The sequence below is a fragment of the Abramis brama genome, assembly GCF_963993115.1.
Source record: "Abramis brama genome assembly, chromosome: 18".
Lineage (NCBI taxonomy): Eukaryota > Metazoa > Chordata > Actinopteri > Cypriniformes > Leuciscidae > Abramis > Abramis brama.
This window is the reverse complement of record NC_139980.1, coordinates 21249047-21266321: the sequence shown is the minus strand read 5'-3', so window position 1 is coordinate 21266321 and position 17275 is coordinate 21249047. Positions and strand designations below refer to the sequence as shown.

At 44.5% G+C, this 17275-nt stretch overlaps 1 protein-coding gene across 7 annotated transcripts in view; it reads left to right on the top strand.

Moving 5' to 3' along the window:
- cep128 (centrosomal protein 128) overlaps positions 1-17275 on the top strand; it is a 135974-nt gene that overhangs the window by 87287 nt on the left and 31412 nt on the right. For 6 of the 7 annotated variants that reach the window (XR_014603395.1, XR_014603396.1, XM_084091107.1 and 3 more), the window contains one exon: positions 12335-12384. The exons of the other annotated variant lie outside the window; for it this stretch is intronic. Coding sequence is in view for 4 of the 6 variants with exons in the window: in XM_084091107.1 (XP_083947233.1) it covers positions 12335-12384 (50 nt within the window). In the remaining 2 variants the exon portion in view is untranslated. The remainder of the gene's footprint in view (positions 1-12334; positions 12385-17275) is intronic. 7 annotated transcript variants of the gene reach the window in all.

Below are 17275 nucleotides of genomic sequence, written 5' to 3'. Positions count from 1 at the left end.
TATTCTTATTTTGTAATGTTTCAGTTTTACAAAACAAAACAACAAGAGGAAACAACTTCAGTAAAATACAAGAAAAGTCAAGCCTTGTGTGTTTATTGGAGGACTTTTGAATGTTCACTGGCTGTCTAGCTTTGCACAAGAGATCGCATTGCAAGGGCAGCACAATAATTCACCGCAAGAATCAGGCGTACCTCTTATCAAACTCATTTGTTTCTTGAGATTTCTTACACGTTTGGTATCAACGTCATCATCATCATCATCATCATCATCATCATCCGATTCACTTGAATACTCGATGGCTCTTTGCATTAATGAAATCAACTGTCTTCTGTAATGTCCTTTAAACATGAATTCCATGAAACTCTTTCGGCTACTGGCAGCGGCCATGCTAGTGGGCTCTTCGTCAATCTCCATTCACAATTGAGAGGCCTTGCCAGAGATTGACGACGTCGTAGACGATCTCCTTGCAGGATTGATCCAGAAGTTTGTCCCTGATTTCTCGTAGCTTAGTACCGATGAAGGGTTCGTCTCTTAGTTCATGTAGAATAGACCCGACTGCTCCTTGAATCGCCTGAGGATGGGATTTTAAGCCGCGTCGGTTTAGGACAAATGATATGATGAATCGAAGATTAGGTTTAAACAGTTTACAGGACAGTTCGTCAAAGTGGGTTTCAAAGAAGTATGTGGGTGGTTCATACAGGCAGGAATGCTGCAGTTGACTCGGATGATCTGTTGCACATCCCTCACACTCTTCCTTCAGCTTGTCATCGATAAGATGTTGCAACAGCAGAACGGTCGTGGCTTTTACGATTTTGAATCCGACGGTGCTGAAGCAACCATCTGTAGCGTCGAAACCGGGTTTAGCAGTGGAATCGCTTCCACCATACGTGTCAGTCAGGAAAGTCAGGTTGCGGTATCCAAGTTCTGTGCAGAATTTATCCAGCCAGCCGTTCTGAGTATCGGATGCGTCGGGTCCGTCTGTTAGAATATGATCAGTAGCATTGTCATCAGGCTCAGCAAGACCATAGTCAAAAGAGACACCACAGCTACAGACATGTTTCGAATCGGCGTCTTGAGACATGGCTTATAAAGAGGAACTGTGAGGAGGGATCAGACTTGCCTCGGTTTATAATGGCTGTAGTAAATGGCCGGGGACGGGACAGTGTATGTCCCACTGCGCACACATCTCTCAGGATGGAACAGCTGCACTTTAATTTTATTGTACCCGTCGTGCATGTCACACCACTTGAACATTTTGTTTATCGATGAAAAAAGGAGACTCAGTAGACACACATCGCTCCATTTGAACAAAAATTGCATTGTGTACAGATAATGATGCTCATTTTGTAGAACTGCTCCTGAACGCTCACAAAGCTTTGTCTTATCTTTGCAACTGAATATGTAAACACATTCATCCTCTTTCTTTTCAGTATGATCCCCGACCACGCGGTACCGAACATTCGGAGCATCACCGTCCCACTCTGCGACGTACAATGGTTCGCTTCCACCGTCATTCAAATCTTTCCAGACCCGGTTGTAAAATAATGTCCAGTCTTTATCAGGAAATACCAGGCAGGGGTCTTCTCCCTGATATAAACACGTCGGGGGTATTGGTCGTGTAGAGTGTAACGACTCGAAACTGTTTATGAAATATGTAACCGAATACACGGTTACTATTCATCAAATATGGTTACACTCTTACACTGGGCGAATTATCGTGGAGAAACTTTGTCAAACTGATATGGCCATGAGCTTTTCTCGGAGCCAACGTCAGACTTTCCACTATATCTTCAACCACTTCACACTCAGGGGTTTTAGGTGAGTTAAAACTATCCATATCGATATGATTCACCACACAGTTCTGTTTCGTAGAAATACGATCGTCTATTTATACACCATGAGAGAGACATAGACATTCCAAACATCACCTGAAAAAACATTCACTTCCATGTCACACCAAGCATTATCGCAGTCATAAAACACACAGCCATAAAACCCCCACCGGAACCACACACGGGTCAAATTTCACATACCACCTGTTGCCCCCAAGGACTTCCTGCCATAAACATATGCCATAACCATAAATCAACGGTCATAAATCAAAAGTGACACATAGTCCCCATATAGACTACTCCAATATTATTAGTCTCTTTTAATATAATATATAAAATAGTACTTATATAAAGATGTAAAAAAAAAATCAAAAGAGACATGGCCATTGTATCACTGTATATCTTTGTTGAGGGTAAATGTGGCTGAGTCGTCGTGAGCAGATGTAAACACTCAGGAGAAGTTGGATGGGTTTGAACAGATGGGATCTTTTTATTTACCCCAATTAAGGCCAATGAAAGGCATTTCAAATTTACAAAAAAAACAAAAAAACAAAACAAAACAAAAATAAACAAAAAAAAAAAAATAGAAAAAAAAATACTGTTTAGTAAAGAAAATAAATTGACATGAGAGTCAAAAAAACTAACAATCAAAATTTTGCAGCTGCTTAGAAATTGACCTTTACACAAGCCACTATACATAGAGCATCACACAGACTTATGTCTTCTCATCTCATGCTCCCCCAAGAGAATGAAGCTACCCATCTTCATAGGACTAAAGGTACCCCTGAAATTGGCACATACCAACACAATATTACAATACAGGGGTGGCTCAGGTGAATAGTCCATAAATGCTTAAAAACAGCCTAAATGCTTCCTCTATAAAACTAGAAAATTACACAATATTATTTCAATGGTTCCAGCTAACATTTGGCAAAGCCACAAGTTATATTAACAGCCAAAAAAAATTAATAACTTAAACTCCGGGTCACTTCCAATTGACCCGGAAGTCATAGCGTCATATAAACCTCACAGTTACGGCAAAACTTCCTTTACACAAACAAACCGGAGACGCCAGTAAGACACAAAGATGGTATGTCAAAGCTATGTTCCTTTTAAACTAAATAAACAAATACATAATTAACGAAAACATGAGTTATGTGGTTATTGAAACTGATCATGATTGTGAAATAAATAGCATGGTTTTAAACAGTAAGATATGTATTGATAGTAGTAGCTATAGCATTTAAATCCCCGTAGTATTAGATATTATAAGTGTGCACACGAAACTACGGGATTACTGTGAGGGTTTTGATAAAAGGCTAGGTTACCGCTGATTTGAAACAATATGAAGATTAACAAAACACTCTGACACGCTTAAACAAATACACACAACATTTGCACTCAGTCTTTGTGAACTGGAATAGGCAGCGCATCGCTGCCGTGACGATAGCTATGCGCCTCGTCACACCCCCCCCCCCCCCCCCCCTTAAGAGAGAACGTCCAGGTCCAGCTCATGACGTGAAAGAAAGTCAGCAATGACATTGTCCTTTCCCGCCCTATACCTCACAGTAAACCTGTACGGCTGCAAGGATAGGTGCCATCGGGTGATTCTGGAATTAAAGTCACGCATGCGATGTAGCCATTGCAAGGGCCTGTGGTCTGTCTCCAAGACAAACTCTTTGCCAACAAGATAATATTTTAAAGTGTCCAGAGCCCATTTGATGGCAAGACACTCCTTTTCGATGGTGGAGTACCGAGTCTCGCGAGGGAACAGTTTGCGGCTCACAAACTGTATGGGACTTTTGTCCTCCCCCTCACCCTGCAACAACACTGCTCCTAGACCGATGCCCGAAGCGTCGGTTTGCACTGTGAAGGGTAAGGAAAAGTCAGGACTCTGCAACACTGGTTCGTGGCACATGCTCTCCTTGAGGTCGTGGAAAGCTGCCTCACACTCAGCAGTCCAGACCACCTTATTGGGGCTGGTCTTGCGAGTGAGGTCTGACAGGGGAGCTGCTCGGCTTGAAAAGTTGTGGATAAAACGCCGGTACCATCCGACCAACCCCAGAAAAGATCTCACCCCCTTCTTGGTTGAAGGCGGCTGGGAGCTGCGGATGGCGTCCACCTTGCTGACCTGAGGACGTATGGTGCCGCAACCCAGGACATATCCCAGGTAGCACACTTCAGACCGGGCAAGCTGGCATTTGCTGGCATTCACTACCAGCCCGGCCTGCCGAATCCTTCGGAAGACATCACTAAGGTGTTGAAGATGTTCTTCCCATGACGAACTGTGAATGATGACATCATCGATATAAGCCGCGGCGTGGTCCTCAGCGCCCCTCAGCACCTCATCCATGAGACGCTGGAATGTTGCTGCTGCGCCATGAAGGCCAAAGGGCATAACCCTAAACTGGAACAAGCCAGATGGAGCTTTAAAGGCGGTCAGTTCCCGTGCTTGGGGGTTAAGTGGCACTTGCCAGTACCCCTTACACAAGTCTAAGGTGCTAAGGAACTCAGCCTTTCCCAAGCGCTCCACCAGCTCGTCCACACGGGGCATGGGATATGGGTCAAAAGTTGAGATGGTATTCAGTTTCGAAAAGTCGACACAGAAGCGGAGCCCCCCGTCCTTTTTTGGCACCAGGACCACGGGACTGCACCACTCGCTGTGTGATGTCTCAATCACCCCCATTTCCAGCATCGCCAACACCTCCTGCTTCAGTGCGGGGATCAGTCGCGCTGGAACCCTGGTGGTGGTCTGCCGGATGGGGCCTGGAGAAGTCAGCCGGATGTCGTGGGTGATGACGTCGGTTCGCCCCGGCTGGTCTCGGAACAGGCCTTTTGGGATGATTTCCAGCAGGTCCTTCTGCTGTTCCGTTGTCACATGGGTAACGGAGGGGTAGGTTGACTCGCCGCCCGCAGTAGGAAAGTACTGCTCCAACGGCTCTTCTTCCTCTTCCACAGTCCGCGCCCACAGCTGGTCTTGGATAGAAGATGGTCGGTCAATCCATTGTTTTAGGAGGTTCACGTGGAAGATCTGTTTGGAACGACGTCTGTCTGGCATTGAGATTTCATAGGTAACCTCGCCAACCTTGCGAAGTACCTTGAAAGGGCCTTGCCACTTCGCCAGCAAACTGCTTTCTGACGATGGCAACAGTAGCAGCACTTTCTGTCCGGACACAAAGGTACGACTACGTGCTGTCCGGTCATACCACGTTTTCTGCCTCGTTTGAGCCTGGGCCAGGTGTTGGTGGGCCCTGGAGCTCAGCTGGTCCAACTTCTCCCTCATCTTCAGGACATAACTCACAATGTTGGTTGGCTGGTGAGGAGCGTCCCCCTCCCAACTCTCTCGGAGGATGTCAAGCGGGCCTCTCACTTCCCGTCCGAACAAGAGTTCGAAGGGAGAGAACCCGGTGGATGCCTGCGGTACCTCTCTGTAGGCAAACAATAGATAAGGAAGCCACTGGTCCCAGTCAGCTCCTGACTCGGACACGAACTTCCGCAGCATCGACTTCAGGGTCTGATTGAATCTCTCAACCATACCGTCGGTCTGCGGATGGTAGGGTGTAGTTTTAATGCCCCGGATCCCTAACAGGGAGTACACCTGTCTCAATGCCTTGCTGGTGAAGTTACTTCCCTGATCGGTTAAGATTTCTTTGGGGACACCCACACGGGAGAAAAGTTGAATTAAACTATTGCCCACCTGCCTTGCCTTAGTATTTCTGAGGGGAAATGCTTCTGGGTAACGTGTTGCGTAATCACAAATTACTAAGATATAGCGGTGCCCTGCCCTACTCCTCTCTAAGGGACCAACTACATCCATAGCAATGCGACTAAAAGGTATGTCAATAATTGGGAGACTGATGAGGGGAGCTTTTAAACCCCTTTTGGAGCGAACAGACAACTGGCACTCTGGACATGACCTAGTGTACTCTGCTATGTCCTTGTTGAAACCTGGCCAATAAAATCTTTGCAGGATTCTCTTCTCAGTCTTCTCCCTGCCTAGATGTCCTGACCACGGAATACTGTGACCTAGGTGTAACACTTTGGCTCTAAGAGTCTCAGGAACAACTAACTGCTCTGTGTCCGCACTCACTCGATACAGTTTCTCATTATTGATAACAAAACACATGTCACCCTCCCTCATGGCTTCTCTAGCCTCATCATCGGTCTTAACAGAAGAAAAGCAAGAGCTAAGTGTGGGGTCTTCCTGTTGAAGCTTCTTGAAGTCTTCATCCAAGACTTCAGTGTCCTCTAGTTGTGGGAAGGACAGACTTTCCTGCACAACTGTACCTGCCACCTTTGCTCTACGCTTCTCTGCCTTGGACTTTCTAGGTTTGTCACCAGGACAACCCTCAAATGGTAACTCTGACCAAACATTGGAGTCTAATTTATCCTTGGCCTGTGCTCTAGTTGTAACATAAGCACTGACTGTGTTAACACTTTGCAATAGTTCTGTAAGAACTGGCACATCTTGGCCTAAAATCACTGGGTAAGGGCATTTATCCAAAATCCCCACGGTTAACAAGTATTTTTGGCCACTAATATCTATGAGAACCTCGCTGGTCTGGTGCTCAGACTCATCGCCATGAATGCAACGAACCCTCACTTTGCCCACGGGCTGGAAATCAGACCTCAAACAAGATTGCAGAACGAAAGACTGACTACTTCCTGAGTCAACTAACGCCTGGACTATCTTTCCACTTATCTTCACAGGGACAGTAACATCAGAAGACACACAAGATAAGTGCTTGCTAGGGCCAGGTAGGTAACATAGTCTAGTATCAGACACTTTCTTCAGTGTGCAATTGGGCCTAATGTGACCTTGCTGACCACAACCATGACATATGGGCACTCTAGGTGTTCCAGCTGGAGTGGGGCTAACACTGGGGCTATTGGGGCTGTTGGAGGGCCTAAACACACGACTGCCACCACCCACAGACCTACCAGAGGCTGTCTTCTCTGGCTCTCTCTGGTCTGCTTGGTAGGGTCTTCTCCAGTCCTGCTGTTGTGGACCCAGGTGATAGCCTCTTCTGGATTGTCTGGCAGCCATAAAAGTCTCCACCAGATCTGCAGCTTGCGCCGATGAACCTGGGGTGCGTTCTCTCACCCACACCTGAAGCTCAGGGTACAGCATGCCCAGGAACTGCTCCAGCACAATTTGGTCGCACACCTGGTCCCTGGTCCGCGTCTCTGGAACTAGCCACTTCTCCATCAAGTCCTTTAGCCGGGCTTGAAGTTCTTTCGCTGTCTCACCCTCCTTGATGGACTTGGAGCGGAAACGCTGGCGGTAAGTCTCGGCACTGATGTTGAACTTGTTGAGAATGGCTTGCTTCACTTTCATGTAATCCTGGCTGTCTTCAACACACATGGCTACATAGGCAGATCTGGCCTTACCATTTAACAAGGGCACAAGGTACAATGCCCAAGTGTCATGGGGCCACTGACTTGCTGCTGCGAGCCTTTCGAAGGTGGTTAAATAATGTTCAATATCTTCGTCCTCTTCATACGAGGACATCCTAGGGGGTTTCCACCCCCGCTGGAGGTTTAGAGGTGTGGCAAGGCCAAGGGCGGTGGAGTTAAGAGAGCTCTGCATCCCTGATGCTGGAAGCTGATCTGGATGTGGCTGAGGAGTTGGTAAATCCAGAAAAGGCATGTTGAGTGGATCAAAGGCTGTCGAGGGGCGGGAGCTGGGCAGGTCCATCTGCTGCAGTCCGGCCAGTGGCTGCCTCGTCACCTGCCTTGATGCTGGATCGCCTCTCACCAGTTGCTGTAATTGCTTGAATTGATGCTCCATACCTTTCCATCTCCGCTCTTGCCGGAGCGCCTCTGCCTCTATCTGGTCCTGCTGATGCCGCTGAGACTCCACCATCGTTCTCACAATCCTCTCCAAGCGATCTGTCCTGTCTTCGACCACAGGAGTGGGATGCTTGGATGACTCTGTGGATTTGGACCTGGTACCCATAGCTGAACCATCTCTAGGGGGTGCCGTACCTCTGCCTTGATTGTCCATCTCGACTCACTGAGTGCTGCTCGGACACTGTTTACCCGGAAACCGCTGCCACCAAATGTTGAGGGTAAATGTGGCTGAGTCGTCGTGAGCAGATGTAAACACTCAGGAGAAGTTGGATGGGTTTGAACAGATGGGATCTTTTTATTTACCCCAATTAAGGCCAATGAAAGGCATTTCAAATTTACAAAAAAAAAAAAAAAAAAAAAAAAATAGAAAAAAAAAATACTGTTTAGTAAAGAAAATAAATTGACATGAGAGTCAAAAAAACTAACAATCAAAATTTTGCAGCTGCTTAGAAATTGACCTTTACACAAGCCACTATACATAGAGCATCACACAGACTTATGTCTTCTCATCTCATGCTCCCCCAAGAGAATGAAGCTACCCATCTTTATAGGACTAAAGGTACCCCTGAAATTGGCACATACCAACACAATATTACAATACAGGGGTGGCTCAGGTGAATAGTCCATAAATGCTTAAAAACAGCCTAAATGCTTCCTCTATAAAACTAGAAAATTACACAATATTATTTCAATGGTTCCAGCTAACATTTGGCAAAGCCACAAGTTATATTAACAGCCAAAACAAATTAATAACTTAAACTCCGGGTCACTTCCAATTGACCCGGAAGTCATAGCGTCATATAAACCTCACAGTTACGGCAAAACTTCCTTTACACAAATAAACCGGAGACGCCAGTAAGACACAAAGATGGTATGTCAAAGCTATGTTCCTTTTAAACTAAATAAACAAATACATAATTAACGAAAACATGAGTTATGTGGTTATTGAAACTGATCATGATTGTGAAATAAATAGCATGGTTTTAAACAGTAAGATATGTATTGATAGTAGTAGCTATAGCATTTAAATCCCCGTAGTATTAGATATTATAAGTGTGCACACGAAACTACGGGATTACTGTGAGGGTTTTGATAAAAGGCTAGGTTACCGCTGATTTGAAACAATATGAAGATTAACAAAACACTCTGACACGCTTAAACAAATACACACAACATTTGCACTCAGTCTTTGTGAACTGGAATAGGCAGCGCATCGCTGCCGTGACGATAGCTATGCGCCTCGTCACACCCCCCCCCCCCTTAAGAGAGAACGTCCAGGTCCAGCTCATGACGTGAAAGAAAGTCAGCAATGACATTGTCCTTTCCCGCCCTATACCTCACAGTAAACCTGTACGGCTGCAAGGATAGGTGCCATCGGGTGATTCTGGAATTAAAGTCACGCATGCGATGTAGCCATTGCAAGGGCCTGTGGTCTGTCTCCAAGACAAACTCTTTGCCAACAAGATAATATTTTAAAGAATGTTGAGGGTAAATGTGGCTGAGTCGTCGTGAGCAGATGTAAACACTCAGGAGAAGTTGGATGGGTTTGAACAGATGGGATCTTTTTATTTACCCCAATTAAGGCCAATGAAAGGCATTTCAAATTTACAAAAAAAACAAAAACAAAAAAAAAAAAAAAAATAAACAAAAAAAAAAAAAAAAGAAAAAAAAATACTGTTTAGTAAAGAAAATAAATTGACATGAGAGTCAAAAAAACTAACAATCAAAATTTTGCAGCTGCTTAGAAATTGACCTTTACACAAGCCACTATACATAGAGCATCACACAGACTTATGTCTTCTCATCTCATGCTCCCCCAAGAGAATGAAGCTACCCATCTTCATAGGACTAAAGGTACCCCTGAAATTGGCACATACCAACACAATATTACAATACAGGGGTGGCTCAGGTGAATAGTCCATAAATGCTTAAAAACAGCCTAAATGCTTCCTCTATAAAACTAGAAAATTACACAATATTATTTCAATGGTTCCAGCTAACATTTGGCAAAGCCACAAGTTATATTAACAGCCAAAAAAAATTAATAACTTAAACTCCGGGTCACTTCCAATTGACCCGGAAGTCATAGCGTCATATAAACCTCACAGTTACGGCAAAACTTCCTTTACACAAACAAACCGGAGACGCCAGTAAGACACAAAGATGGTATGTCAAAGCTATGTTCCTTTTAAACTAAATAAACAAATACATAATTAACGAAAACATGAGTTATGTGGTTATTGAAACTGATCATGATTGTGAAATAAATAGCATGGTTTTAAACAGTAAGATATGTATTGATAGTAGTAGCTATAGCATTTAAATCCCCGTAGTATTAGATATTATAAGTGTGCACACGAAACTACGGGATTACTGTGAGGGTTTTGATAAAAGGCTAGGTTACCGCTGATTTGAAACAATATGAAGATTAACAAAACACTCTGACACGCTTAAACAAATACACACAACATTTGCACTCAGTCTTTGTGAACTGGAATAGGCAGCGCATCGCTGCCGTGACGATAGCTATGCGCCTCGTCACAATCTTAAAATATAATTTACTTGAACAAATATGTGTTTGATAAGACTTGTTTTCAGAGAATCTCTGAATGTGAGATAAAATTAACTTATAGATATACATCAAAATAATTTTTGCATATTTGCACATAAAAAAGGTATTAAAACTTAACTTAATGCAGTGTTTTAAAAGGTGGTAAAATCCTAATAATGTATTTTAATAATAAGGTATTTTTTGTAGGTCATCATATAGCCTAATATGTTTCCCACATTCATTTTTGTGGGTGTAGCTCGGTACCTCTAGGGGGGTCCGGGGGCATGCCCCCCCGGAAGAAAATTTTGTACATTTTAAAGATAAATTCATTAATCTGGTGCACTTTGAGTCACCCGAATCCACTGTTAAAAATAAATAATCCACCCGCAAACCGCCCATATTCTTTGATTTAGATATCTGCATCTGATCATCACATTACAATTATTAAAATTCTTAGTGTTAAGCATGATGGTATGGTAACATATCACACTGAAGTAGGCTGATTTAAAATGAACATTTATTTTAAATAAAAGTTATTCTTTTGGCAAAATTACATTTTCCTGTTTTTATTTTTTTTTTACATTTTTTGTACCTTTTATAAAGGGCATTTTCCCCCTAATTTTATTAAATGCATGCTCCATTTTTCATTTCAAATTCTTAAATTTGATCAATATATTCAAGACACAGGCTGTTACCAATCAAATTAAATAATTTACATTGAAAAATTATAACTGTATTAAGTGAGATTATTTTAAATATTTTTGAATATACAAATAAGGAATGTTGAAAAGAATATACTTTATGAAACTAAACCGCCAGTAGGAGGCGGCAGGCGACCGTCTTAATGAGCGAGTCATTGAGTCATTCATTCAAACGATTCGTTCAAACGGCTGATTTATTCAGAATGAGGCAGTTTATGAATGGGTCATTGAATCTTTGACTCAACCGATTCATTCAAAACGCTGAATCATTCAGTAATGCTACAAGTGTTCGTTGCTGTGAGATGCGCGATGGTTCTGCTGTGATCTTTGTTTGGAGCTATTTTCGCTGCAGAAACAGAACAAAAACAGTCATTGCGTCTAAAATGTAAGTGACTTAATTTTAACTGTTTAATGAACTGTTATGAAATCAGCCTCGGTTTCAGTCTTGATGGCATTCAGGAAAACAGCACTCTTGTCGTGTGTAGCCTAGGCTATATATTGTTTCTTAACAACATTCTTAACAACATTGTCGCAACATTGTTACCGTCAGTACATTAGGTAGGCCTATTATTATCAACTATAGGCTATAAATCGCCACTTACATTAAATGAAATAAAATAGAATCATCCTCACGTTTTCGGTGATTCCCTAGATATTTTTTTATTTTTAAATAAAAAATTGTTTTAATCAGGGTATTTGTTCGGTTGGACAAGTAGTACAATTCTCTCTCACTTTTCCCTTAAAAAAAACACACGTGTCCCAGACAAGTGTTATTGTCAAGCCTTGATGTTTTCCTTGATGGGTTTTCCCTGAAGAGAATTAACGTTACGTTGTTGAAAACGAAAGTAAAAGTGACGCACGTTCATTGCGTTTTACCGTGATGAGAGTTCTGTGTCTTTATTAAACTCAAAACATTATAATTTATCGGTCATCCACCCTCGATTTATTGGAATGGAATGTTTGTATTACTTGGCCCGCCCGACCTGCGGATTATCCGCTATCCGCGCAGCACTATACGGCTTGAGAATGGACACAAGCCAGTAACCGCAACAGAACTGTCACGGTGGAAAAACTGTATCTGACCATGCGACTGTCCGAATTTTGTCGAGAGCCGGAATCGGCACGAAATTTGACGGAGGCGGCCGCCTCATAATTCTCTATGCAGGAAAAACCCTGTTAATGTGAAGTCTTAATAGTAAATTCAAGTAAATTAATCTTTTTAGTATTTTTCAGTTTTTACTGTAAATATTATTAATAAAATCAATTAGCAACATAAATTCATCAAATATTCTCCTGTGTTCCATGGAAGAAAAAGTCATATACGTTTGGAGTGTGAGTGAATGATTCATTTGATGACTCTTTTTTCAATATCAATGCTCATTAAAATGGTCTTCCAGGTCTTATTGAAAATGGCCACAAGAAAGAAGAGGAGATGAGAAATCTTCAGGTCAGTGTAAAGGAGTTTGTATGAATGTTGCACTCTTAGATATACATGCACACGTGTGTGTGTGTGTGCGCGTTTCCATGTTTCATGTGGACTTTCTATCTCCTCTGTAGTTAACCTTTATGTAATCCTGCATGCACGTCAGTTTTCCTGCATGTGGCAGCCATGTAATAACATCATCTTACCCTTGCTTGTCTGCATGCTTTCAAACCAAACCCACTGGGATCACCTACCCATTATGAATCAATCCCCTTAATGGGGCTCAGAAGAAACCAGCAGCATGCTTGAAGACAATAGGACACAGAGTCAGTAATTACACTTGGCCTCAGATTTTCCCAGATGCTGCTTTTTAACTGGTGGATTAGAAACGTCTCGGTTACTGACGTAACCTCGGTTCCCTGAGATGAGGGAACGAGTATTGCGTAAGTAGCTTACGCTATGGGAAAACTCCTTTTCTCGAGAATATTGAAGCCATTTTTTTAAAACGCAGGGTAGCTGCACAGCACACACAGATGAGCGGCGAGCACGGTCATTAGCTGTGCTGCGGCAACTGCACGAACCTATGACGGGGCGGCTCAGACGCGTAGTCCAATCAGGGCAATTCGCGCCCTGACACGTCAGAGCCCGCCAAGATGGGCGTGGCCAGAGGCTATAAAATGAGCCCCTCGTCCGTCAGAGTCTTTAGGTTAAATCGACTGAAGCGATCCTTGACCAAAGCACAAGCACGGCAAGTTACGCAATACTCGTTCCCTCATCTCAGGGAACCGAGGTTACGTTAGTAACCGAGACGTTCCCTTTCGAGAGGTCTCTCCTATTGCGTGAGTAGCTTACGCTATGGGAACCCCCTTCAAAACGCTGTGCGTGCTTAACTTCGCTTTAATATTAGCCTGAGGCAAGATGCCTGAAGCCTTAAGAGTAAAGTATGAATCCCAATAAGCCGGTCAGTGACGGGCTTCATAAGGGAAAAAGGAGGAGTGGGCCTAATGAGGGCCAAACTCTAATAATGATATATAATGTATTCTTCTGCCCTCGGTTGAGTGTGTGTGTCCAGTTCTTCACTAAGCTACCTTTTATAGCTCAATAAACTCCCCACTGGAAGGGTTTTCAGGACAAGTACGGCGGATACAACTCGGGTCACTTTATGAGCTTTTATTGCGCACACATACACAATACTTTCTCACACACTAGGTAGCTTGAACGCTATCGCTACGCTAGCCTGTTAGTGACGTTAGTTAACCTTAGTTAAATTAGGTTAGGTTAGGTTGTAAACCTGCAATGAAAACACAAACACAAACACCAGAATTAACTAATACATCTACACACTCAAATGATATTAAATATCAACCCAAATTACTAGCAATGTTAGTTTACAGTCACTCACCGGCAAGGCGTACCAGTCCTGACCATCAACTAAAATGAAAATGAAACCTAAACTAAAGGCGCCTGCGCACTTACTTATTAAGCATACACAGACATTCTGGTGACCAGGAATGATAATACAACAAACCTGTAACCTAGTAAGATTATAACATGAAATATAACATAAATATGCTTGCATTTGGAATGTACACAATCATTTTCTCAAATAATTCAGAACATAATAATAACATCCATCTCTTGCAATATATATTCATATATACATGTATATAAACACTAGATATACCTGCTGGGAAGTTCTACACCTCCCACTTGGTCTACTGATTCTAGAATCCAAGTAGGCCATCATAACCAAACAGTTAAACTTTTAGATATGAAATTCTCTCCATGACCATGCAAATAACATTGCATACTTGGATATGAACATATTATGTCATAACATTAATAATTATCTTCTCAAGTTGGTTTTAATGTCCATAAACAACACGCATTGTCCTTGGTAACATTACAACCTCCTTTACCGAAACACACCACCAGCCTACGGAAGGATGGTAGTGGGGAAAGTCTTGATCCTTCACTGAAACACACAATAGTGGGGATCTTTTATCAACCGAAACACACCATGGTGGGGATCCTTTATCAACCGAAACACACCATGGTGGGGATCCTTTATCAACCGAAACACACCATGGTGGGGATCCTTTACCAACCGAAACACACCATGGTGGGGATCCTTTACTGCTCCCCCACTGGAAGCAGAACCACCAACCTCCTAACGTCCCTGTGGAGGATGGTGGAGGGATAGTTCTCCATACCTTGGTTTTTCTTGACCTGTCCGCCAAAAACTGGACAGCTTCGACATGTTCTCACCCTCACATCTCGTACCACACCCTTTACATAAGGACACGCCTCCATGACTCGACCCAGCCTAAACTGGCCCCTCAGCGCATTCTGGTCAGCTAACCACACCAGGTCCCCTGCTGCAACATTTCTAGAAGGCGCGTGCCACTTTTGACGGATGTAGAGGCCCGGACCTGCCAGCTGGCTCCATCTCTTCCAAAACTTGTCAACCTCGATCTGGATTGCTCTCAGCCTCACAATGGGGTAAGTTGGATACTTAAACCCTTGGGAGTCCCTACTGGGTCCTGCGCGACCAAGCAGAAGAGAGTTGGGAGAGATGACTTCCACGGTCTCATCTTGTACCTGGGCTCTGGCACCGATTGGTCTTTCATTTGGCAAGGTACAGCAGGGTCTGGAACTCCAGTGCTGTCAGGTTTCCTTCTTTGCCAACACTGCTTAATGCTCTCTTAAGTACACGGACAGCTGCCTCAGCTGCCCCATTTCGGTGTGGAGAGTCCGCCGGGTGAAACACCCACATCCAGTCGGTTCCTACAGCTGCCGCCTTCTTCTGGACCTGATCCTTGTCAATGCCACTTAAGAACTCGTAAAGCTCCTGTAGTACTGGCCTGGCGCCCACAAAGTTGGTCCCTTGATCCGACCAAAGCTTTCTTGGGTGACCCCTGAGAGCTGTGAAGCGCTGGTAGGCTTTCAGGAATCCTTCCGTCGACAGATCTTCCACAATGTCAGCATGTACTGCTCTTGAAGCCATACAGCTGAACACCACAGCCCAGATTTTCATCTTTGTTTTTCGCCTTATCGTATCTTTAACAACATATGGTCCGAAAAGGTCTAATGTCGTATAATCAAAAGGTGCGGCTGGTTCAGTTCGTTCGAGGGGGAGCTCACTCATCACCTGTTTGCACATTCTCGCTTTGGCCTTTCGACAGTGCATACAGGAGTCAATGACATTTCTGACAACCCTTGGTCCCAGCACCACTCATGCTTTAGACCTCACACGGAGGAGTGTACCAGCAACACCTTCATGGTTAACCTTATGGGCCTCTCGTGTGAGAAGGGTGCTAATCCACACATTGTAGGGGATCAGGGGCACACCGGTATATTCCTGGGTAATGGTCTGGACTCTACCATAGCATTTTAGGAGCCCTGAAGCCTCATCCCTGCTGACAACAAGTCTGTTTAGCATTGTCACAGGAAACGTAACTCCCTTCTGGGCGGCTAGACACAGGTCTTGGAATGCAGCTTTGCGTTCCTTTACTGTCAATACTGCCTCCCACTTTGCTGGTATAGAGGCCCTGCCTACACAGGCCAACCACTTCTGCACAGCTCTGTGGACATAACCAACGACTCCACAAAGTTTAGCTAGAGAACTGTACCTTCTTGGTTCCACTTGGTCTATGAGTATTGCTCCCCACAGTGTCTCCATTTCTTTGGTCTCGGCTAAGGTCAATTTCATCCCATTTTCTGAGGACGCTGAAGCCCCGCTAACTCCATCTGTGACTATTTGATTTTCACCACCAGGACTGTCAGGGTTCAACAGCTTCTTGGCTTGAGCTCTGGTGAGTACTGCTGAAAAGGCCTTTCTCTGGAGTTTACTCACCACCTCCCTAGCATCAGCTGCCACTTCTGAAGCGGACTTCATGGGCCAATCCTCAACTGGACTAGACAGGAACTCAAGACCTTCCTGCCACACAGAGTTCTCACCCAGCAATTCAGGAGAGCACCCTCTCGTGACTAGATCAGCGATGTTGACCTCGCCTGGTATCCACCATCAGTCAGTTACGGGTCCAGCCTTCTAAATCTCTCCGACTCGGTTCGCGAAGAATGTCTGGAATCCGTAGCTCTCCCTTTGGATGGCTCCAAGCACCATCTGACTGTCAATGAAGTGGTACCACTTCTCCACGTCTATCCGTCCATGCTTCAATACGTATCCCTTCAGACGTGTGGCAAAGACTGCCCCGCATACCTCAGCTTTGACTGCGTCACCTTTCTGGTTGAGGGGGGTTAACTTGGCCTTTGACTCTACTAGCCGGGTGACCACACCATTTGATGTTACCCATCGCAAGTACAGTACAGCGCCATAGGACTCACAACTCCCGTCAGAAAACGTGATTGCCCAGGTTCCCCAGGGCAACTTCCCAGATATGCACAGAAGGGGGGTCGCAGATGGTTTTAGCCTCCTTTCCCCTTTAAGGAAGCGGACAATGAGGTCGTTCCTTCCTAATGATTGTCCGGCCACAGGAGCGTGCGATGCTGTTATGGCCGCTACATATACTTTGAGCGTGGAGGGGGTGCGACCCGCGTCCAAAAGCTCTTGTAAAAAGGCGAGTACACTCGGTATCTCGCAAGAGTGGGGGTTCAGGCTCTTAGTAGCACACCAGCCAGAGAACACCCTCCATTTCTGAGCGTAGAGGCGCCTGGTCGAGGGCGCTCTTGCTTCAGTGATGGTTTTCAGCACCCTATCCGGGAGGCACCCGGGAACCCGTTGAGGGGCCATACGTGAAGGGCCCATAAGTCGGGATGGGGATGCCAGATCCCCCGTTCGCCTGCCTGAGGAGATCTCTCCTCAGCGGAATCGGCCATGGGACTGATTTCAGCATTTGTGTCAAGTCGGAGAACCAGAGCTGGGTCCTCCAGAGAGGGGCTATAAGAAGCACTG